The following is a 23,898-nucleotide window of genomic DNA, read 5'->3' on the forward strand; positions in this document are numbered from 1 at the left end:
TTTCTAAAAACGAAAGAAAATGATTTAGAAAAATGAAAAAAATGAAAAGGATGGACAATTGGGCATCAAAATGAGCCTTTAGACACAAAATTTTAATTGTTCACTCGCCTCTCATGCGTGTAAAACACAGGAGTGACATGTAATAAAAAATGTGTGTCTTAGACACTTTCAAAAGTTGAGTGTGTAAAAAAAATTCATGAATAAAAATGTGTAATAAGTTCAATAGGTAAACTATGTATTTTGCCGTTTACTCGTGTTCATGTCTTTCCGGTAAAAATGCTATACAACTCATCTCAAGCTGCAAATGAGCAATAAGGTCGCATTTTCAAATTACCTGTCCGCTTTCTTTCTTTGCCTTCTACCTACCTATTGCTTTCTGTTTTGTCGTTATTATGTTCCTAACCCATTTTTACTGTTTCTGTTTCCACGCTAATTAAAAATTCGTCTCCTACTTGAGTTTAAAAAAAAAGAGTAGTTTTCCAGAGGCACCAACCCTTGCATCAGTTAGCCGCAACTTTCGATTTTCACCAACTCTCTTTGGTCTTCAAAAACAAACTACTTAAGAAAAACTACTATAAAATGCAATAATGTGCCAATTTTCTTGATCTAAATTGAATAACATAAGGCACCATTTCTATGTTTTTATTAGTGTGTTAGTTTAAATTACTTGGCAATTGCCATCGATATCAGAATATATGCCAGTGTCACAACAGATATTGACCGAGTTCGTTTAGTGTTAACCTACTTTAGCTCTATCCAACACGTAAAAATAAGTTTGCCTTTTAATACCCGAGAAATCAATTATCACGGAGATATACAAATTATCTTAATTCACATGTCAAATGACAAAGCCAAAGCAAATTTTTGTCCGATAATATTGTGACTATTGTCCATGATGTAATACCAAAAAAAAGTAATTTGAGAAAAAAAAAAAAAAAACCTTTTTTCATCTTTTTCCCTTCTTTTTCAAATTGTTTATTTTGAACTGTTGAGAAAATGAAGGTGAGAGAGAGAGACTTAAGGAGGGTTTATTAGTTTTAGAAAAGTAAAATAACCTTCTTTCTGCCTAAGAAAAGAACTTTAAAAAGTTTGAATAGTAATGCTTTGAATAAATCTCCCTCTCTGCATTTCTTCCTTCAACATTTATCGTACTCTGTGCCCCCAATCCCCATTATCCTCTCTCTATCATATATACAGCTCATAACGCTACGGAGAGAGGGTTTAATATATATTGGTTAAAGCATAAAAAATGGGGGCATACAGAGCAGACGACGATTATGATTACTTGTTCAAGGTAGTTCTAATCGGTGATTCCGGTGTTGGAAAATCGAACCTACTGTCCAGATTCAGTCGCAATGAGTTCAGCCTGGAGTCAAAGTCCACCATCGGCGTTGAGTTCGCCACTCGTAGCATCCGCGTCGAGGATAAGGTCGTTAAGGCTCAGATTTGGGACACCGCCGGCCAGGAACGGTATCTTCCTTTTTTTCCTACTCACTTCCTATTATTTCATTTCAATTTGTAGAGATATAAGTTATAGTAGTAGCCGAATTGTTTGGAACTTTGAGATCTGATATACATTTGAGCGTATTTACGTTACGGAATGTCATTTTTGTGTCAAATTAGATCTGATACGTCTCTTATGTATATTGAGAGTGCAAAGTGTAGGAGCGGTTGTAATCCGCTTTTAAGTTAAGGATGGAGGCTAGATCCAGTATTAGGCATACTTATATGTAAATTATTTTGTCTGTATTTTGCGCAGAAAGCAGTAGGTGTTGACGCACCTGCTGCACTATACTGTGGCAGCTCCTGGTCATCACTGTGGTTAAGTTTGTGGATCTCAAATGCCATATTCAAATATGAGAAATACTTTTCTTATTTGCATAAGGAAAAAGCAAATGTTTCAACAATTTCTGGTAATATAAGTTTGATTGAAGGCTCCAGAAGAGCCACTATATGTCTGTCTAAGGGAACAAAACTTATAATAGACAATGTATTATTCTCCTCCAAGTCCCGAAGAAACTTATTGAGTTTTATAGATATCCGCCGAAATGGATATCATGTTGAGACGATAGATGAAATGAATATGGAATATCTTTGTATTACAAAGAATATTTCTGGCCATAAGTGCATTGTAGAAAAGTTACCAACTTTATCTTCTGGCTTATACTATTCAAAGATTAGTACAGTTAAAGCACACTCTATCGTAAACCAGAAGTTTACTGATTCAAATATTTTTGTGCTTTGGCATGTCCATTTGGGCCATCCTGGATCAATAATGATGACATGAATTACTGAAAATTCGAGTGAGTATCCATTAAAGAACCTAAAGATTCTTACAAATAATGAATTTTCTTGTGATGTTTGTTATCAAGGCAAAATGATCACTAGACCATCACCAATGAAGGTCGGCATTGAATCCCCTGCCTTTTTAGAACGTATACATGGGGATATATGTGGACCTATTCACCCACCAAGTGGGTTGTTTAGATATTTTATGGTCCTAATAGATGCATCTTCAAGATGGTCTCATGTATGCCTACTATCATCTCACAACCTGGCGTTTGCAAAGCTATTAGCCCAAATAATTCGATTAAGAGCACAATTCCTAGATTATCCTATAAAGGCTATTCGCCTTGATAATGTTGGAGAATTCTCATCTCAAACTTTTGATGATTATTGTCTATCAGTTGGGATAAATGTTGAACATCATGTATTTTATGTTCATACTCAAAATGGCCTTGCAGAGCCATTTATTAAACGCCTGCAATTGATAGCAAGACAACTACTTATGAAAATAAAATTGTCTACTGCCATGCTATCTTGCATGCAGCATCACTTATTCATCTCAGACCGATACATTATAATAAATATTCTCCGTTACAATTAGTTTTTGGTCATGAACCAGATATTGCCCATCTACGAATTTTTGAATGTGCTGTATATGTGCCAGTAGCACTACCACATCGCAGTAAGATGGGCCCACATAGAAGGTTAGAAATATATGTTGGATTAGAATCACCCTCTATTATTCGCTATCTTGAACCATTGACGGGAGATTTATTTACTGCTCGATTTACAGATTTTCGGTTTGATGAAATAAATTTTCCACAATTAGGGGGAGAGAAAGGAAATCAAAAGAGAAATTATGTGAAATTTTTTATCATTATCTCATTTTGACCCACGTACCCTTATATGCAATAAGGAGGTCCAAAAGATCATCCATTTACAAAATATAGCAAATCAAATGCCAGATGCGTTTACTAATTTGAAAAGGACAACTAAGTCACATATCCCTGCAGAGAATGTGCCTATCCGAATTGATATCCCAACAGGACCATCCGCTAGTATGAGAGCTAGTGAACCTAAAGCACGCCTGAAGCATGGTAGACCTTTGGGTTCTAAGGATCGAAATCCTCGAAAAAGAAAATCGATAAATGATCAAAACGATATTATGAAGGGATCCCCTGAAGAGACCCAAGATCTGATTAGTTCTGAGATTCCTGAATAAATCAATGAACCTGAGACTCAAGTGAGTGAGAAGCTTTTAATAAGTTCTATTGGCGAAGGGATTAATTTAAATCGATCTGAAATAGTGGTGGATAATTTTTTTGCATATAATGTTGAACTTAACATTATGCAAGATAGTGAGGATCTTGAACCCCGATCTATCGAAGAATGTCGACAAAGATCTGATTGGCCAAAATGGCAAGAGGCAATTCAATCAGAATTGAACGCACTTGCTAAAAGAAAGGTCTTTGGACCAGTAGTCCAAACACCTGCCGGTGTAAAATCAGTTAGTCATAAATGGATTTTTGTGCGAAAAAGGAATGATAAAAATGAAATTGAAAGATTCAAAGCTTGCCTTGTTGCACAAGAATTCTCACAACGACCTGGAGTCGATTTTGATGAAACATATTCATCTGTTATGGATGCCATAACATTTCGATATCTCATCAGTTTAGTACTACATGAAAAGCTTGAAATACATCTAATGGATGTAGTTATAACTTATCTGTACTTGATAATGAATTTTATATGAAAATCCCCGAAGGACTTAAAATGCCTGAAGCAAATCCAAAATCTCGGAAAATGTATTCAATCAGATTACAAAGATCTTTGTATGGTTTAAAGCAATTTGGACGTATGTGGTATAATCGCCTTACTGAATATTTACTGAAAGAAGGTTACATAAATGATGTTATTTTTCCATATATTTTTATAAAGAAAATGGCATCAGAATTTGTTATACTTGCTGTTTATGTTGATGACATAAATCTTGTTGGAACTCCACAAGAGCTCCAAAAGGCAATTGAATATCTTAAGAAAGAATTTGAGATGAAACATCTTGGAAAGACAAAACTTTGTGTTGGTTTGCAAATTGAACATTTAACAGACGTGATCTTTATCCATCTATCTGCCTATACAGAAAGGGTCTTAAAACGCTTTTACATGGACAAATCACACCCATTGAGTACACCAATGGTTGTTCGATAACTTAAAGTGAATAAGGATTTGTTCCGACCTCTCGAAGAGGATGAGGAACTCCTTAGTCCCGAAATATCTTATCTTAGTGCAATTGGTGCACTTATGTATATTGCTAATGCTACAAGGTCTGACATAACATTTTCTGTTAATTTACTAGCAAGATATAGCTCTTCTCCTACACGGAGACATTGGAACGGGATTAAGCATATATTGCGATATTTAAAGGGAATACTTGATATGTATTTATTTTATTCTAACAAAGGTAGTGCAGATCTTGTTGGTTATGCAGATGTAGGTTATTTATCTGATCCACATAAAGCTCGATCTCAAACCAGGTACGTGTTTACATATGGAGGTACTGTCATATCATTGCGCTCCACAAAGCAATCTATTGTTGCTACTTCTTCAAATTTTGCTGAGATAATAGCTATTCATGAAGCAAGTAGGGAATGCGTATGGTTGAGATTAGTGATTTATTTTATTCAAGAAAAATGTGGTTTGGAATGTGATAAAAGATTCACAAATTTATACGAAGACAATGCTGCATGCATAGCCCAATTAAAGAGGGGATTTATAAAAGGAGATAGAATGAAGTACATTTCACCAAAAATATTCTACACACATGATCTTTAGAAAAATGATGACATTGATGTGTAACAAATCCGTTCAAGTGATAATCCGACATATTTATTCACTAAATCTTTGCCAACTTTAACTTTTGAGAAGATGGTATACAAGATTGGAATGCGGAGACTCAAATATTTAAAACAGTGTTTTTATCAGGGAGAGTAAAATACGCGTTATACTCTTTTTCCCTTACTAAGGTTTTTCCCACAGGGGTTTCCTTATAAGGTTTTTAATGAGATAAAAAGTTATGCGTATTACTAAATATGTGTACTCTTTTTCCTTCACTAGAATTTTTTCCCACGGGGTTTTTCATAGTAAGGTTGTAATGAGGCACATTATCTTTTAATGAACATCCAAGGGGGAGTGTTATAAATATATTATATTATGGATGTTTATTTAGTACTCCGTTGTAAATAAGCTTCCTGAAGAAGCTTATCTATATGAGATTCCGCCGTAAATATGTTTATCTATTTAGTACTCTATTGGAAATAAGTCTCCTGAAGAAACTTATCCTTTCGGTACCCCGTTATGGATAAACATCACTCGGTAGAAGATTATCTATATCTGGTACGATGAGCTTATCCTTTCAGTACCCCGTTATGGATAAACATCACCCCGGTAGAAGATTATCTATATCTGGTACAATGAGCTTATCCTTTCAGTACCCCATTATGGATAAACATCACACCCGATAGAAGATTATGTATATCTGGTACAATGAGCTTATCCTTTTGGTACCCTGTTATGGATAAACATTACCCCCGGTAAAAGATTATCTATATCTGGTACAATGAGCTTATCTTTTTGGTATTCCGTTATGGATAAATATTACCTCGATAGAAGATTATCTATATCTGGTACAGTAGGAGCTTATACAGCAACTTGCACAACAACTTGATTTCTTCTATAAATAGAGGAGATTTCAGTTCATTATGTACATAAGTTTAAAGTTGAATAATATATCAATTTCTCTCTATACTTGTCTTTACTTTACGACCTTTATTTTATAACAATTTTAGATTTTTACACCATCCTCCCGCAGTCCCTCTCTGAGTCGCAAATAGTATAAGAACTGTATCAGTATAAAATACTGTATCATTAATCGCAGAGACGGATCCAAGATTTAAATTCTATGGGTTCAACTTTTAAGAGTTTTAATATTGAACCCATTATATTATAAAAGTTATGGGTTCGTATCTACTATTTTTTTAATTTTAATAAATTTTTATATATAAATTTTATTTCACGTCGAAAGTTATGAATTCAATTGAACCCAATAATAACACTGCATCCACCACTGATTAATCGAACAGTTGATTAGCATATTGTATATAGTTTATGCACTGAAAAGTATATTAGCAATATCTAGACAGAAAATTGCGTTCTAAAATTAAGCAAATTGTTTTACTAAATGAAGATATAAAAACTATGATAATGTTGTGTGTAATTCATAGTAATAAAATTGACTTTGACTTTAATTTTCTTTAAAACTAGGATTTTGCTTGCACGCAAATGATTGAAGTCCACTTGGATCTTGTTGTCACACAAACTGACAGATATCATTGCTTTTATGTAGACCTTTTTAGTGTTTTAAAGAATCCAAAATTAATGAAATTAAAGTATGTAAATTCTCTTCTTCTTCTTCTTCTTTTTTTTTTTAAAAGGTAGGCCGCTATTTGGGTTAATTTTTTTTATTTTTTGTCAGAAATTTTTTCATTTCTTTTTAATTGAATGTTAACTTAGAAATGGGAGTTGCAAATTTAATTGTATACTATAAAGATTTTTTTATTAAACCGAATGTTTATCCAACAATATGTTTAACTGTTTAGTTTTTTACCTCAGCTTTCTCGGACTGAAATAACTTTCTTCCTGTAATGAGTGATGAATAGGACAAGAGCACCAACATCACAAACTGTTCCAAAAAATTTTTATCTCGTTGAAGTTGTTTCTATATATTGTAGAAGATTATCTCAGCCACAGCGTCTGGCACTGCTTGTCAAAACGAAATTTTTGAGATTCATTACAAAGAAAAAGAGCAGACTCACTTTCAATAAGATTACTTGGTACGTAACGGAATTAAGTGGGAAAACAAGCAAAAAGTAAAAGACTAGAGAACGAGTCTTCGTATAGTGAATTAGTGATCGTCAAATCAATTTGTCTTTAATTGTAAGGATTCAATTTCTGAGTAACTTGGTGTTTTATATTAGTGAAATCATTGAGTTATCAAAAGAACATACAGACTAAAGAAGCGATTGACTCAATGTATCCTGAACCTCTTAGAACCGAGCTTGATTATATTCACCTACTAGGTGTAAATTAGACAACAAAAATGGGTAGGGGCATGGCCAACCGGCAAAAAGCACTTAGAAAGAGAAGAAACCCTGAAAATAGAAACAAATTCATATCCACTGTAATACAGACAGTCTGAAAGTGCAATATGGTGATCGTGGTAGCAAACCATCAGAATACACCAATTTATGGTATTTGCACAATATAGCGTGTAAAGAAAAACATACAGTACACTAAATTCCATTTAAACCTTCTCTCTTTCTCAGAGAGTAGGTAGTGGAAAGCAAAAGAAAATTACAAGGCAAGAAATGAAAGAAACAATTCGATCGAGCTTTGATCCTTGAGAGTCTTCTTTTAACACCAGCAAGACATTATTTGGTTACTGGAGTTACTGCAGACTAAAGGAGCAACCTGGTCATAATCCAACTTCCATGACTTCAATAACCACTGCATTCCTGAAAGTAAGTAACATCCATCCGCTGCTGATCTTGCAAGCATATTTTTGCCTCTGAAAAGACCTTCCCACCCTCATCGGCAAAGTGGAGCCCAAAGCTCCATCAAGATCTGTATACCAAAATCAAAATATGGATCAGAAAAACAGCCCTCTCACTATTATATTATCTTCCATCTGTTTCTAACAGTCCAGGGGAAGTGGTGAAACTGACACAGTTATCATTGACTCCCATCATTATACAACACACTTAATGTTTGACAACCTCTAACTTACACATGCAAAATCAACTGCAGATGACAACTTAAGTGGCAAGATTGCGGTCCCTAAGCATTTGGTTCAACTCTCCCTATGGGAGGACAACAAAATGTATTTGTTCTTCCCTCAATATCATATGACAAATGATCATATTACAAAATGCTGAAAGGTTGCAGGTGATATTACTAGCAATTGCAGGATGCAAATGGCAGAATAAAATACTGTACTTCTAGTGGTGATGCTTATGAACTAACTGCATCAAATTGGAGTTTCCTAAGAGAGACGCTTCTAGCAATTGCATAATGCAAACAGAAGAATAGAACACCATATTCTTTCGTGCTGACACACAAGAGCTAACTGAAATACATTGCATACCCCCCCCCCCTCCCCCAAATCACACACAAAAAAATGCAGGAAGATGAGCAACCTCAATGGTTTGTATTACACTGTACAAAACGTTCTACAGAGAACATTTCAGCTTGTTCAGCGGCTAGCATTCCTCCTATTGCAGAAAAAAAAAATCTTCTTTTACATTTACAGACTAGAGTTTGGTATCAGGCACCACATAAACCAACAACAATCTAATTGAACCTGCACGCTTTTATGAAAATTGTGATGAAAAAGTAAACGGCCTTGTTAACAATTATATGGTTGTGCTTCTCTCCAACCAAACATAATAAAAAAGAATATATTTTGCATGCTGCTCAAAAATAGTAAAAAAGAATATGTTTTGCATGCTGCTCAAAAAACAGGCGATGATAAAATGACAGCCACTCGTCAAGTACTCTTCACCTTCTGGGAGAATGGTCAAACTACATGAGTAATAAATGATATGGCTGGAAGCCTGGAATTATAGATCAACTCAATGCTCAAGAATGGATCGGGCATAAGAGAGAAGATGTACATGAGCAGAATTAACTCGAAAAAATCTTATTACAAGCATCTCAAGAACATGACAAAGGCCTGAATTCGCATGCAACAAGACATGCATGGTCTTACGAGCATGGAACTGGTACTTGCCAACCAATAAGGCAATAACAAAGATAACTCCAAACATAGGCACAAAACAAACCAAGCTTAGATACTCTTTTCACCAAACAATCTCAAATGATTAGGAAAGCAGCACCATTCATCACACAAAAGTTCATTTCAACTGGGCAGCTCTAGCTAGTCACAACGCTCATAATAAACAAAATCACACACTTATGAAACAAATTTTAAACGTAAATCCAAGGGAACTCCAAAAGGAAACTAGCACCAAAAACATGGAAATTTCAAGCATAGTCGACAAAAAGAAAGCAAAGTTCATTCATTTTGAGAAGATTTTTACTTTATTATTTTTATTTTTTTTGGATAAGGAAGCAAAGTTCAGTCATTAGTACCACATTTCTAGAGAAATTCCTACGAGCATATAAACGGAAAAGCTAAACGACCAGGCCCTTAAGTAAATATGAATATGGAGTTTAAGTTGCAATATGAGATCATTTAAAAGGTAATTTCAAGTACCTATATTTAATAAACATTGATTGATAAATTAAATTACACTATCAGTATAAAAATTAAAAATGGATTACATCGTCCGTGCATATAACTTAAATCCACATGAATACGAGAGATGTAGAAAATGAGGCATCTTACCATGATGACATCATCCACTAGAGCTGGGCCGAGCCCCGCTAGAACCAGGCCGGTTCATGAAGTCCACCGCATCAGCCTCACCAAATCCTCTCCTCATTCGTTCATACCCACCTCCCGATTTGGGCCTACCGTTCTCTCCGAACCGATTAGGTGACGACCCAAGATGTGCTCCCTGACGATGCGGCCCAGGCCCAACCTCCTGTTTAGCTCTCAATCCCTGACCATCCGGGACCGGTTTCTCCTCCCGGCCCACAAATCCCGGTCTAAGATGTGGCGGCACGAACCGGTTCGACTTTGGCAAAGGCGATTGCAAAGGTGAAGGCGGGTTCACAGGAGACGAAGAAAGTGTAGCAGTCGGCCCCGACCCAGTACGACCCTGTGGACGAAGCGAAATGGAGTCCGATTCAGCTCGGGTTTGATCCGGTGGGCTTTGTAACTTGGGCTGTAGCTGGATCGGAAGAGGCTGAGGCTGGGGTTGCGGAATGGAGATGGGCTTGGGAGTGGGCCGGCTCAGGACAAGCATGTGGCCATGGATACGTGAGTTGGAGATAATAGTCTTATTGGGACCATTAAAAGAAGATGATGAAGAAGAGTGCGGTCTACCGGAGGTGGCGGAGCTGCTGCTAGTGGTTTTCTTTTCGTAGATGTCGTTGAAGTTAAGGGAGGTATATTTATTGGTTCTTGCCATCCACCGACCGCCGCGTTCCGCCGTAGTAGGAGGAAATTAGGGTGGAGAAATGTCTCGTCCGGTGATCGGAAAATGAAATGCAGTTGAAAAAAGGTGCTGGGAAAGTGGGGAATATTGTGTGAAATTGATATTTACGATCGAGTCTTTTGGATCTGTGAGTGGAGGAAGGCGGAATAAAGTGTGGGGATGTGCACGTTAAATTTGTGGAGTCGGTGAGGACGTTGCTTGTTATGGACAATTTCTGACGTGGCAATAACTTTGACGTTGATTGGTCTGGATTTAAGTGTCTAGATCTTATGCCACTTGGCACTTTTCTTTTCTTTTTGGGTGTTTGTGGCAATCTTGTTCTTCTCTTCTTCTTCTTGTTTTTTTTTAGAAACTGTTTTTGGTTAGGAACACTTGGAGTCATTTATCTCGTTTTAGTTGACTTTATTGTTCCCTTCCTTACAATTCAATTCAAAACAAACTTGATCCTAAAGTTTGGCAACAGTAAGAGGCGTATGTATTTAGTTTACTAGGCGTTGGTCAAGATTCCTTTTGGTATTATATTAATATGTTTAGGGTGACTAATATTCTTTTTTTATAAAAATAAATAATTTGCCAAAGACAACATAACTTCTTGCACTAGAGCTAATGGATAAGGTTTCGATTACTTGAAATTTAATTAGTCTGAAAAAACTTGATTTATTGGGGTGTTTTTTTCCTAAATGTTGACCTATGAACAACAACCTTAAACCTGAATATTGAGTGTATTTTTACAAAACATAGTGACTCAACAGTATAAAATTCGATAAATTAGGGTCCACTTCGAATCAATAATTTTTCATAAATAAACAATTCAAGTCAAACAATCAACATAACAATAGTTAAGGATTCAAGAGTGTTTGTAATGGAAAATGAGAAAAGCTCACATCAAATGTGGATATGGAGTTAATATTATTAATTAATGAAAGATGACAGAGGTGCCTTCATAGCTATGTATAGACTCGGTTAAGTATCTTTCACATAGCTTAATAGCTAAATTATTTTTATAAAGGTATAGTTATATGAAATGTCCGAAATTGATACTCTCTCAGTCTCAGTTTTGTTTTTATTTTTGTATCCAAAGTTAATATATCGAAGTTTGCAAGCTAAATGCACCATACTTTCATTTTAAATTAAAATTTAAACATTCAAATATTACATCAAAGTAGTCCACTACTCATTTAGCCATTGACAAGTGAGAGGAAAACAAATGAAACTTAGCGATGAAGTAGTGCATAATAAATGCTTGATTCCATTATTTGCAACAATGACATAAAACAGTTAATGGAGCAACCTCGATCTCCAGTTCAATCTTGGGCCATATGTATCGAAATTAAAGTAGTCTACTACTCATTTAGCCCTTTGACAAGTGAGAGACCAACAAAGTTGGGCTTAATATCCCCAATGGTTTAGGTTTAGGGTGAAATTCAAAAATATCTAAATATACTATTCGTAATTGAAAAATAATCATAGTTTCAAAAGTAATTGAAATTTAATCACTTTTTATTGTAAATATAAAATCTGAACAAAACACTCTTAAAAATCCGGAAATATTCCTTTGACGTTGATTGGTTGATTAGAGGGTCTAGATCTTATGCCACTTTGCACTTCTTTTCTTTTGGGTGTTTGTGGCAATCTTGTTCTTCTCTTCCCCTTTTTTTTTTTGGGTTTCTTTTGTTTTTTAGAAACTGTTTTTGGTTAGGAACACTTGGAGTCCTTTGATCGTTTTAGTTGACTTTTTTGTTCTTTTTCCTTGCAATTCAATTCATAACAAACTTGATCCTATAGTTTGGCAACAGTAAGAGGCGTATGTATTTAGTTCACCGGGCGTTGGTCAAGATTCCTTTTGGTATTATATTGATATGTTTAGGGTGATTAATATCTATAATCTATATCTATATCTATATATAAATATAAAGTTGAGAATATGTGACATCTTTCTATGTCGAGCAATTGTATTTATCTCTTTTTTCCTTTTTTTTCTTTTGTCAATTTTGCTTCTTAATTTTCTCCCCCCTCTGATGTTGCCCAAAGATCTCTAATTATATTAGTTCTTTTTGAATTCCTTAATTTGCCAAGAAACTGATAAAATTATTGATATATTTTAGTACGTATTTAAAGTCCTTAATTTTCCAAAAAACGGATGAAAGTATAGAAGAATATTAAGGGTTAGGATAACATTTCCTCTATATAAAGAGACATATTCTTCGTTAATCATAGCAGCAGATTGATAGTATGTTCTCCAACTCCCCCTTAACAATGGTCAAAGAAATTATTTTGATCGAATGATAGGGGCCAGTTGTTGTAGGGAAGGAGGAGTCTGTGCGGTTGGCTCTAAATTTTGATCCCAAAAAAAAAAGCATAGATATTTTGCTTGCTCAATTTATTTCTATGATTTATAAGGATAAATTATTTAGCAACTTTCAAGTTGGGAGTATCTTCTGTTTAAAGTGACTCCTACTTGGATTTGGTCTTTTGTTTTTTTCCATGGCTTTTGAGCTACTTGCTTAGGAAAAATGTAGGCCATACTTGGAAATTGGTGTATTCAATTTACTTTTACTAGGAGTTTAGCGCAGTTTGAATACCAACTAAAATTTTAAAGATCTATTCCTATTTCAATTATCTGCAAGTAGTTTTGTATTTCAAGTTTGCCACAGTACTCTAATATAAATCTCTTTAACTTGCTCATTTATCTTTAATTGAACTATAAGTACTCTTTTTCGGATGACTTTCGTTTTATAGTCCAACCTCTCTATAACATCTTTATTTGTTCCGAATATTTTTGGCTATTATAGCGAAGTGATATTATATAGAATATATATTATATCATAGCATGAAAATTAATTCTATAAATAACTTGACTTTTATAATGAATTATTGTTATATATCGATATTATAGAGAGGTCTGACATTACTTCTTTTAATACTCACTTCTTTGTTTAAAATAAATTTTTAGCCAGGGATTGTAGTTGTGAGGTTGATTATGTATTTTTTATTTGGACCTGTGAGATGCAGACTACAATTTTTGTTTCTCGTGTATTCTTTAAGTTGGTTTACATTTTATGCAGAATGCAATGGATTGAAATGTAATCTTGTATGCCCATGTTAGCTTTTGAAAGAAAAATTAAAGGTGACTTTTTGTTTACACAAAGTATATTTTAATTATTTTTAATATACAGATATCAGAAAGAAATTAAACCATAAATTCAACAAGCATTTTACAATTGCGCGAAGCGCGAACATATTCACTAATTTCTTTTTATAAAGATAAACAATTTTCCAAAGACAACATAACTTCTTGCACCAGATCTAATGGATAAGGTTTCAATTACTTGAAGTTTAACCAGTTTGAATTAACTTGATTAATTGGGGCTTTATTTCTTAAATGCTGACCTATGAACAGTAACCTTAAATCTGAGTATTGAGTGTATTTTGGCAAAATATTGTGACTAATCAGTATAAAATTTGATGATTTAGGGTCCACTTTGAATCGATAATTTCGTAAATAAACAATCTAAGTTAAATAATCAATAGAAATAATAGTTAATGATTCAAGAGTGTGGTAATGGAATTATGGAAAATGAGAAAAGCTCGGATTAAATGTAGATGTGGAGTTAATTTTACTAATGGCGAAATACATAAAGCGCCCCTTTAAGTTGTCCCCAACGATCATTTGAACACCTCAACTGAGGCCTTTTTCATTTAAACGTTTCACGTGACTAAAAAGTGAACTCAATAAACACCCGACCTCACCAGCCCCCGTCGCGTATTTACACCTCCGGATTCGCACGTGTGTAAGTAATCCCAACGGTAATGTAGCGGATTTTTTGTGAAATTCCAAAAAAAAAAACTTAATGAAGTCCTAATTTAAATTCCCAAACCCAACCCTAAAAATTTATTTCACTTCTTTCATCTCTCTAGCTGCGTATATCTTCTTCCTCCCTAGCAAAGCAGCAAAATTTCTTTTCTTTTCTCTCTCTCTACTTCTTCTATATGCAAATGTGGCCAAATTGCTCCTTTAAAACTTTCGTGATCACCATTTAATCCGAATAGAAGATTCTATGGTTGTAGATTTGGAAAAGCCGCCGATGGTAGATGCAATTTTTTCCGTTGGTATGATGTTGAATTGTCCGAACACTATACCAAAGTCATGAATGGATTATTAAAGAGGGTAAAAAAAATCATGAAGAAGAAAAGTCGAAATTGATGAAGAAACAGAGGATTTTGGTGTGGCTGCTTGTAATTGTAACTCTGACTTGATTTTTGAGGGAATCTTCTATTATTTAGGTATATGGTATATGTATATGGGCATGTAACCCCATTTATTTTACTGCAATATTGTTTTTGATTTATGGCCAATGTTGCCTATTCAATACAGTTGAAATTTACAATGTGTATGATGAAGTTTTTAATGATCAAATGTGTTTTAGTTTCTGCAAAAAAAAATTAGACTACTAAAGCAAAGGTGGACTAATCCGATCTCATAATAGCAAAAAACTATACTGCCAATATCATAATACCAAAGGTTGAATAATCTGAAAAACTGAACTAACAAAAAACAGGTTCATATACATCCCATACGAAAGTAAGGTTCATACATATGACCAAATGACCAATATAAGTAGGTTCAAAATACTTCACAAAATATGGTTCATACACATGACCAACAAAATACAAGAAACTTCTTCCTAAATTTGATTTTGATAAGAGTCAACTGGTGTAGATGAAGTAGAGGTTCCAACTTTCATCTTTTTGTTGGAAACTGCAGCATCCCTTTGCTTTTGAAGTTGATTCCCCGTCACAACTATATTCTCTTTCCATTTGAGACCATTTGGTCTAAATCCAAGATCTACATTAGTTTGTGCAACATTCATCAAGTTTGCACCAGTTGAAATAAATCTTTCACTTGGGCTATGAGGCTAGAAAATATACTTAGTTAGTAATGAATCATGCATAAGCATAAGGATCGAAAATACAGTTAATTAATACCGAATAATACTTCTCACACTCATATTAAGGATACTAGTTCTTGTTTGTGTGTCTGTGTACAAACCAACCCCAGAATTTCTGGTTCTTTTCTTTCCAACAGAAGCAGCAAGTAATCTGGCAGTAGCAGAAATAGATGCACCAGATGTAACAGAAGCAACAACTGATCTTCCACCTCTTCCCCTACCAGCTCCTCCACTTCTTTCCCTACCACCACTTCCTACAGTTCCTCTACCTCTTACTATTGGTGGTGTTCCTTCTTATCTTTAATGTTTCAGCACACATGGAAGATGGGGCCCTTGGAGTTTGGGTTGTGGTAGTTGATGTACCTGCAGCTTGGGTTGTATTACTTTGACTGCCAGCTTGTGTGCTTGATTGTGTTGTTCCATTTGACCTTCTTGATTGTGTGCTTGTTTGTCCCTAGTATATGATTGCTATGTCATTAATCAAGTACTATGAAAACAATGAAAACAAATTGAATTGGAAATCATCAAACTTACCCTTAAACTGCATACTGACTTGTTGTGACCAACTTGATGGCAAATTGAACATGACATCTTAGCACCGTTCTTTGACAGTTTTTCCCACTTCTTTGGTTCATCCTTGTCCTTTCTTTTGCATTTTTTTGGCCTATCAGACATTGGTTTAATTTGAGGAGGCTCAATTGATGGATTGGTAGATTCAGTCCACATTTGCATGCTTGGAATTAGATGAATATAGTATTGGTAAGCAACCAGGAAAGTGTCTTTCCTATACCAGTGTTCAACATAATCTTCTGCTTCCTTCCCAATCTTATAGAAGGCACATATTTCATGTTGACATGATATACCTCTTAACTGCCATAATCTGCAGCTGCATTCTCTTTTTTGTATATCAACAGTGTGTCTATACATGCCTTCATTTACTTCAAATCTAGTGTCAGCATTCCACTGTACTTTCAACTTCCTTCCTATTTCTTTGTTTTCCTCTAAAACTAGTCTTGCCATAGGTGATATATTAGAAGCCCATGTTTCAACAAACTTGATCATATCAACTTGCCTACTCATCATTTTGTGCCTCAAGCATAGTGATGACAGATTTATGCCTAGGACTTAATATCCAGGAATTAAATATTTCACACATGTTATTTTTTACAATATCGCATCTAACCTTCTCATTGAAATATGCCCTATGCCAGTATTTTTTATCATAGGACAGTAAACTTTCACAAATACCATTTCCCAATTCATCCAATTTCTTTATTTTTTCTCTTAATTTTACCTGAAAAGGAGCCTTAGCACATCTCCAAAACTATTTCTTTCTCTCCTCTCCCCTCTAAGATTTCTGCCAGTTTGCCCCAATGTGTCTTGCACACATTCTTCTTTCAGCAAGAGGTAGCAAATCAATAACAGCAGATGACAGTCCCTAATAATAACAGTAGCAACATGCAATATTAGTGAGATACAACATCAAGTGATCTGGCAATAATAATGATAACAAACAAACAACATAATAAATGGATTGCAGTACCTTTTGCATGTCAGACATGACTGTTAAATCTTCACCATTCCTCAACTCTAAGTCTGTTTTGAGATAGTTGATGAACCAACTCCATGAATGTGTAGTCTCTTGATCTACCAAAGCCCAAGCAATGGGATACATCTGATTATTTCTATTTTTCCCAACATCCACTAATAATTCACCTTTGCAAGCTCCCTTTAGGAAACAACCTATGATTCTTCTACAACCTGCCATCCATCCCTTCTTCATAGCCTCAAAGCATACATAAAAATATTTAAACAGATGTTTCCCAGGAACTGTTTCTGTATCAGTTCTCACGCAACATGAACTTTCAGGATTGGTAGACTTAATCATGTCAATATAGTCCAGCAACCTTGAAAATTCAAGGTTCCAGTCACCCATAAACTGACTAATTACCTTCATCTTGGCTTTATATACAAGTGATCTTCCTACATACAAACCCCATTTAACCCTTATAACCTCTTGCAACTCATGCACTGTGATGTTTGGAGTTGAAATGATTCTATCTTGGAGCTTTCTTGCAATGTACTTAGTTGTGCAAAGTTTGTTCTTGTTCTTTGTTGGGCATTTATGGATAGGTATATAAGTCTTCAAAGTAAAGTTCCCTGAATCCTTATCTTTACTAGCAAATATTTGCCACTTACACTTTTCATGCTTACACTTAACTCTTACTCTATCTTTCTTATTAGGTCTAAGCTTTAAAGACACGTCATATTGAATAGCATAGTCAGCAATAGCTTTTCTAAAATCTTCTGCATTATCAAAGATCATGCCCAACTCAAACAGAGGAATTTTAGCATCAAAGTCATACATGATCTTTTGACTTCTTCTTCTAGGAGGAAGATCAACACCAGGTTCAGCAAGTGGGTCTAACTCTTCATCACTGTCTACACTCCCAACATCTGAGTTGTCCAAATACTCTTCATCCACACCTATCTTTACAACATATTTATCCTTCTTATTTATCCCTATATCTTCAAACCCCTTATCAATTATAGCCACACCAAGAATTACCTCTTCTGTAAAAATAGTTTTTTTCCTCTACTTCCTCTTACTTTGTGATCCAACATCATTCACATTCTTCTTCAGCCTGTTTCTCTTTACTTCCCTGGTAGCATTCCTCATAGATCTTAACTCATCATCTATCTCGCTGTCATCTTCTTCTGGAATATCTTCAAGGTCATCTTCACCAAAATTTTCATCTTCAGACAGATTTGTATCTGTTTTATTTGTGTTGTCATGCACTGCAGCTGCACTCTCTTCAATATTTATATCATCATCTGAAAATGTAGCCCTAGTTTGTTCTGCATTTACATCACTACCCTCAACAGTATTTACTTCTATATCCTCAACCACACTTATACCAATACCCTCATCAACATTTACTCCAATACCCTCATCAACAGTTACATTAATACCCTCATCAGTATTTACTTGAATATTCTCATCACTATTTACACCAATGCCCTCATCAATATTTACACCAATGCCCTCACCAACATGTACATTAACCCCTGGACCACCCCTAATTTTTATATTAGTTGTAGCTTGGTCACTATCACCAACCTGTGAGGAAGGTAAATATCCCACGGGTACATCCTCCTCCACAACCTCTAAATTATCTATTACATGACTCACATAGACATCAAAGAGATCCCCATCCTTCAGGTCTTTAATCAAATTTAGTAGTTGATAGTCATTTTCAATTGGAAAAAACTTCTGAGTTTTAGGACATTGAACAAAGAACCCACCAACTGAGTTGTAGTGCATTTCAAGGGTTTCTTTTGTATACGACAGAAGCTCGGGCAAAGAGAAATGGTATTTGTCCACCACATGCCCTGTTTTTTCACCCTCCCTCGCATACTTTCCATCAATAAAGTGACCCCTATGATGAAAAACAACACCAATATATTCGTCCATGTGACTCGGTACTGAAAATGATAAAAGAAAACCAATCAATATTCTTGACCTTTTCAATTTTTTAGAAGAAAAAAAACCCTCATCTAATAGCACCATAATAGACATATAGCAATAAAATATAAAAATATATAATCTATACATATCTTTATGTAATAATTGAAGCCACTTGACATCTGACTCCCCTTTTCAAAAAAACTCCACTGTCAAAACCCTAGGACGACCTTCCTTCAAGTGATAAATCTTGAACCAATAATCAATTCGAACAAACCACAACTAATCCTACTTAGTAAGTGAAAGAAATATTGAATTTTGCAACAAAAATGCCGATTGAACCAAGTTTAATCGAAGACATAAAGATGGGTGGAATTCGGTGAGAGAGAAAGAGAGAGAGAGTTAGATGGAAGAAACGATGAAATTAACCTTTATGTTTTATGTTTTTTATTAGGTGCCTTTTAATTCTTCATTTCTTATTGTTTATCCACGTGTCAGCTTCTTATTCGTTCTTATAATAGACACCAGAGGTGAAATGTCACGACTCATTTTCTGAACAAGTCGAGACCGGCACCCGATCACTAAACGTGACCGAGTGAACCATCTGCGCCTATCAAATCTATTATAACTTCAAACTTTATATTCAACCAGGCAATACTTTAATCAAATACTTTTAATTAATTTAAATATCTAAAATAAACCAATTCCAAAACTTTATTTGTAGTAACTAATGAAATATTGCTAAGTTATTATCAAAAAACATCTTAATCTTAACCCACCGACTGTGTCTATGAAGCCTCTACTGATAAACTGACGCACTGCTCAGGACATGAGATTTTCTAGCCAGTTCTCTAAGTAAGCAAAGAAATAGCTAAATAATTACGACTCAAAGGAGTACTCCACGAACAAAAGCGGAGCTCACCAATAGCACTGGAAGTGAGAAAAGTCCTAACTCGTAGCCTGCTCGCCTGCAAAACCAGTTCCTACGTTGTACCCCAGACCAACGTAGGTTCCCAAAAGAGAACGTCAGTACCATTCATTGTACTCGGTGAGTCTCGACAGGGGACTAGACTTTAATAAAATATACATTATGAGCAAAGATTCTAAATGCATGGAAGACATAAGGCTTCTAAGAAGATTTCTAAAATAATTGCATACAACAACAATAATAACAACCCGGTATAATCCCACTAGTGGGGTCTGGGGAGGGTAGTGTGTACGCAGACCTTACCCCTACCATGAGGTAGAGAGGCTGTTTTCAATAGACCATCGGCATCCTTCCCTCCAAGAACTTCCCGCGTTGCTCTTGAGGTGACTCGAACTCACAACCTCTTGGTTGGAAGTGCAGGTTGCTTACCATCAGAGGTTGCATAATAACAATTTATGAATATTCTAAAAGAAATTCTTTTCTCCTTCTTTCTTATAAAAAAAATACTTCACTTTATACTTCGGGAGTTCCAACTATCCTGACTTAATTCTGTCTCAGTCACCGTGTGATCGGTACGGGTTCGAATAGGCCCAATCCATGAGGTGCCACCCGCTTCATGGTTCTCAGCGCTCATGTGTCATACCTTAGATGGCTAGGTCAATTCTCAGCAACGAGACCCTCGGCTTATGTGCTCCCTACTTTAGCACAAGTAGTTTCAGAAAGTCAACGTCTTGATCAGGACCCTCGGCCTGGACGATGACCCCTTCTCAGAATAGAGGATACTCCCAAAAATCTTTTCTTTCTAAAACTTCTTCTTGTGACTTTTCAAGTCTAAATCTTTTCTGAAACATCCTATACATACTCATACTGGTATCCTTAATTGTAAAGCATGGCATAAGAATTAAATAAATATTCAAAAGTATATCTAAAGATTCTTGCTCCTTCATGAATTTTCAACATGAAAATGGCATATAAGAATAACACAAAAATCTGAAAATTTATGCATATGTATCATAATAAATCATCTAAACTTTAGCTAGAACAATTATAAGTTAATAGGTACTCACTCGTTCCAATTAAGTACATATAAACTCTTTTAAGTAATTCATCAAACACCTTGTATGCGTGCTTTTGTGAGTTAAACCACTTTAATAAAGGGTTATATCAACTTACCTCAAAACTCCTTGAGCCAATACGTAGGCTCCGATCCGATTTATACTCGTCAAATAATTGATTCTACAACAATCGGTGTATTTGAATTAATTTCAAATTTTCACACCTAAACATGAAACTTACTGTTGATACAGAGGAAGAAGGGAATTAACTTTTCAATTTTTACCTATTACTACTGTAGAATAATTAACAATAAGGAATTTTGTATACCTGAGTTCAAGAATAAGTGATTTGTAAAGAAACCTAAATATTCCGTTGCATGCGCGAGTACTGAGCAGCAAGGCTCTGTTTCACGATTTTGTGTTTCGTGCGTGAACAGACGCTTGTTCTGTTTCTTTGTATAAACCCTTTTTTAATACTTTTGCCTTCCACGGTCCTTTATGGGCTAAGGCCTTTCACGTGCTCTCTTTTCTTGTTTTTCTTTTGTTTTTTTATTTTTTTATTTTTTTTACTAGTGTTTAAATATACCTACTTTTAATAGTTAATAATATTAAAATTATTAATATTTTCCCTAATTGTATATCCAATTATTTACAAATAGAGAAGTAACTCAAAAATCAATCACAAGGGTTTAAATCCGTAATAGAAGTATAATTTAAGATTATAAAAATAAATTCTATATTTAGCGTATCTTGAAATTTTTATAGATTTGAGGAGTGTTACATGTAACACACGCGACGAGGGCTGGTGAGGTCGGGTGTTTATTGAGTTCATTTTTTAGTCACGTAAAACGTTTAAATGAAAAAGACCTCAGTTAATATGTTCAAATGATCGTTGGAAATAACTTAAAAGGGCGATTTATATATTTCACCATTACTAATCAATGAAAGATGACAAAGGTGCTTTCATCAAGTAAAGTCAGAGCTGTTGGACTCCCTATGGCAAATATAAGTATAGATGCTTCGTTAAATATCTTTCACATAGCTTAATAGCTAAATTATTGTTATACGAGTATAGTTATATGAAATGTCCAAACTTGGAACTCCCTATGTCTCAGTTTTGTTTTTATGTTTTTATAGTCCGGTGACCGGTGCACAAAATATTCCGTATTTATGTAGGGTCCAGGAAAGGGTCACGCTCCTAGGAAGTGTGATATAGATAATTTACCCTAATGCAAGCATTATTGGCTACTTACATGATTCGAACCCATGACCTATAGATCACGCATAAACAAGTTTATCGTTGCTCCAAGACTTTCCTTCGATGCTTGATTCCATCAATTGCAACAATGACATAAAACACTTAATGGAGCAACCTGATCTCCATTTCAATCTTGGGCCGTAGGTATCGAAATTATAGTAGTGCACTACTCTATTTAGCCCTTGAAAAGTGAGAGACCAACAAAATTGGGCTTATCAGTTCCCAATGGTATAATGTATGGGCCAAGGCAATTGTCCTACCACCTTCTTTAACTACAAAAAGTGCAAGACTTTAACATTAATTGAGGACTTGTTTGATGATTGGATTTATTAGTGTAATAACTATTGCAAGAGCTGGACTACAAACCTCAGCTTTAGAATAGGAAGGAACTGAGCGACAACTTGTTATCTTTATTCCTATTAATGAGATATATCTATTCATATGAGAGAAATGAAGAGAAGAGAGAAGTTCAAAAGGTAACTTTTGGTATGTTGGGAAGCACTAACCCAAAATAGTATTTTCCCTGTTCTTTTAAAGCTTGATAGCTTTCCGGATTTTTTTTATATAAAATATTGTTAGGAATTCAAAGGCTTCCGGCTGATAACCTTATTTCTTCGTTGAGGGTGTGATTTCTGTTCTGTCAATCTACTTTAATTGTTTTGATTGGTTAAGAATAGTGGAATTTTGACTATAAACTATAACAGTTAAAATCACTCTACTGATATCCGAAGTTAATATATCAAAGTTTGGTGCCGCCCTTCTTCGAACACCGCCCCGCCTGAATGTGGGATAGCTTATGCGCTGTACTTTTCAAATCCCAAATGACTGGCCCTAAGACTTGCCATAGTGGCATCTTGTCTGTAAAAGTATTTCTAAGTGGGAAACCATACTGGAAATTACAAAAGTGTTACTGGCTCCTTTCTTTACTAATAAATGATGAGAAGTGATAAAGACATTCCACATAGAATATGGACCTACCTAAAGGATGACAAACTAAGTTGCTCTGTTTCTTAGTTGACATCCAGTACGTTTTAGCACCTATGTCGCATGTCATGTTATGCCACTCTGTCAAAATATCTTTATTATCTCATCTTCATATTATAAAATTCACATTTCAGCTCTGTAGTTGGTAATGCAACTTGGGTTAATTGAATCTGTTCTTTTCAGCTCTAGCCTGGCCTCTTTTAAAATTTTTTTTTTGCTCCTAGAGTCAGCTATATCTTTTATTGCATTACTACACTAGTTCCAATTGCTCGTAGTCTTAATCAGTTGACATAGATTCGATTTGTACACTTTAACTACTAGATTAACAATTAAAGTATGAGGAAATGAGATGTTGCATCCTAATAAGATTTTGGACAATTTTACATTAGTTAATTTTTAAAATTAATTTAGGTCCAAAATCTATTTTTTCTTTACGTAACATCAGAGCCAGATCCATGTCGTTATATTTCTTAACGTTGGACCCAAATATTATGTTATTCACACTTTATTTGTCCAGGTTAAGAAGTGTTAAAGTTTCTATATTGATTAAAAGAATGAGTTGGTTTCTCCTTGTGTCGTCGGCAGTCTGCCCAACGTCTATTTTCTTAACGTTAGCATTATGGAAAGACAAAGTATGTTTTGGGGTTTTATTAGTGATAGTATATTTTATTCTTATAGTCTTTTTATTGGTTGTTATATTTTCGCTTTCAAATAAGATTTGTCTTGATTCAAGTCCATAGCCAGCTCATTCCACCAAGGCTTACCCCACAAAGCTTATCCCATAAATTCCCACTT

At 35.0% G+C, this 23,898-nt stretch overlaps 1 protein-coding gene and 1 non-coding gene across 2 annotated transcripts; one reads left to right on the plus strand and one right to left on the minus strand.

Annotated features, from left to right (window-relative positions):
- The first annotated feature begins 1,332 nt into the window (after window positions 1-1,332).
- On the plus strand, window positions 1,333-2,194 carry LOC107784040 (uncharacterized). The gene is made up of 2 exons (XR_012702078.1): window positions 1,333-1,470; window positions 1,760-2,194. It is a non-coding gene; the product is annotated as an uncharacterized LOC107784040 (transcript).
- A 5,631-nt stretch (window positions 2,195-7,825) lies between these two features.
- LOC107784039 (uncharacterized) lies at window positions 7,826-10,600 on the minus strand. The gene is made up of 2 exons (XM_016605094.2): window positions 9,749-10,600; window positions 7,826-7,965 (listed from the first exon to the last, which is right to left on the minus strand). Exon 1 carries the CDS (start codon window positions 10,434-10,436, stop codon window positions 9,759-9,761), a length of 678 nt encoding a protein of 225 aa, XP_016460580.1. The 5' UTR covers window positions 10,437-10,600; the 3' UTR covers window positions 7,826-7,965; window positions 9,749-9,758.
- Window positions 10,601-23,898: the final 13,298 nt, after the last annotated feature.

This window comes from Nicotiana tabacum, chromosome 2 (genome assembly GCF_000715075.1).
Source record: "Nicotiana tabacum cultivar K326 chromosome 2, ASM71507v2, whole genome shotgun sequence".
NCBI lineage: Eukaryota > Viridiplantae > Streptophyta > Magnoliopsida > Solanales > Solanaceae > Nicotiana > Nicotiana tabacum.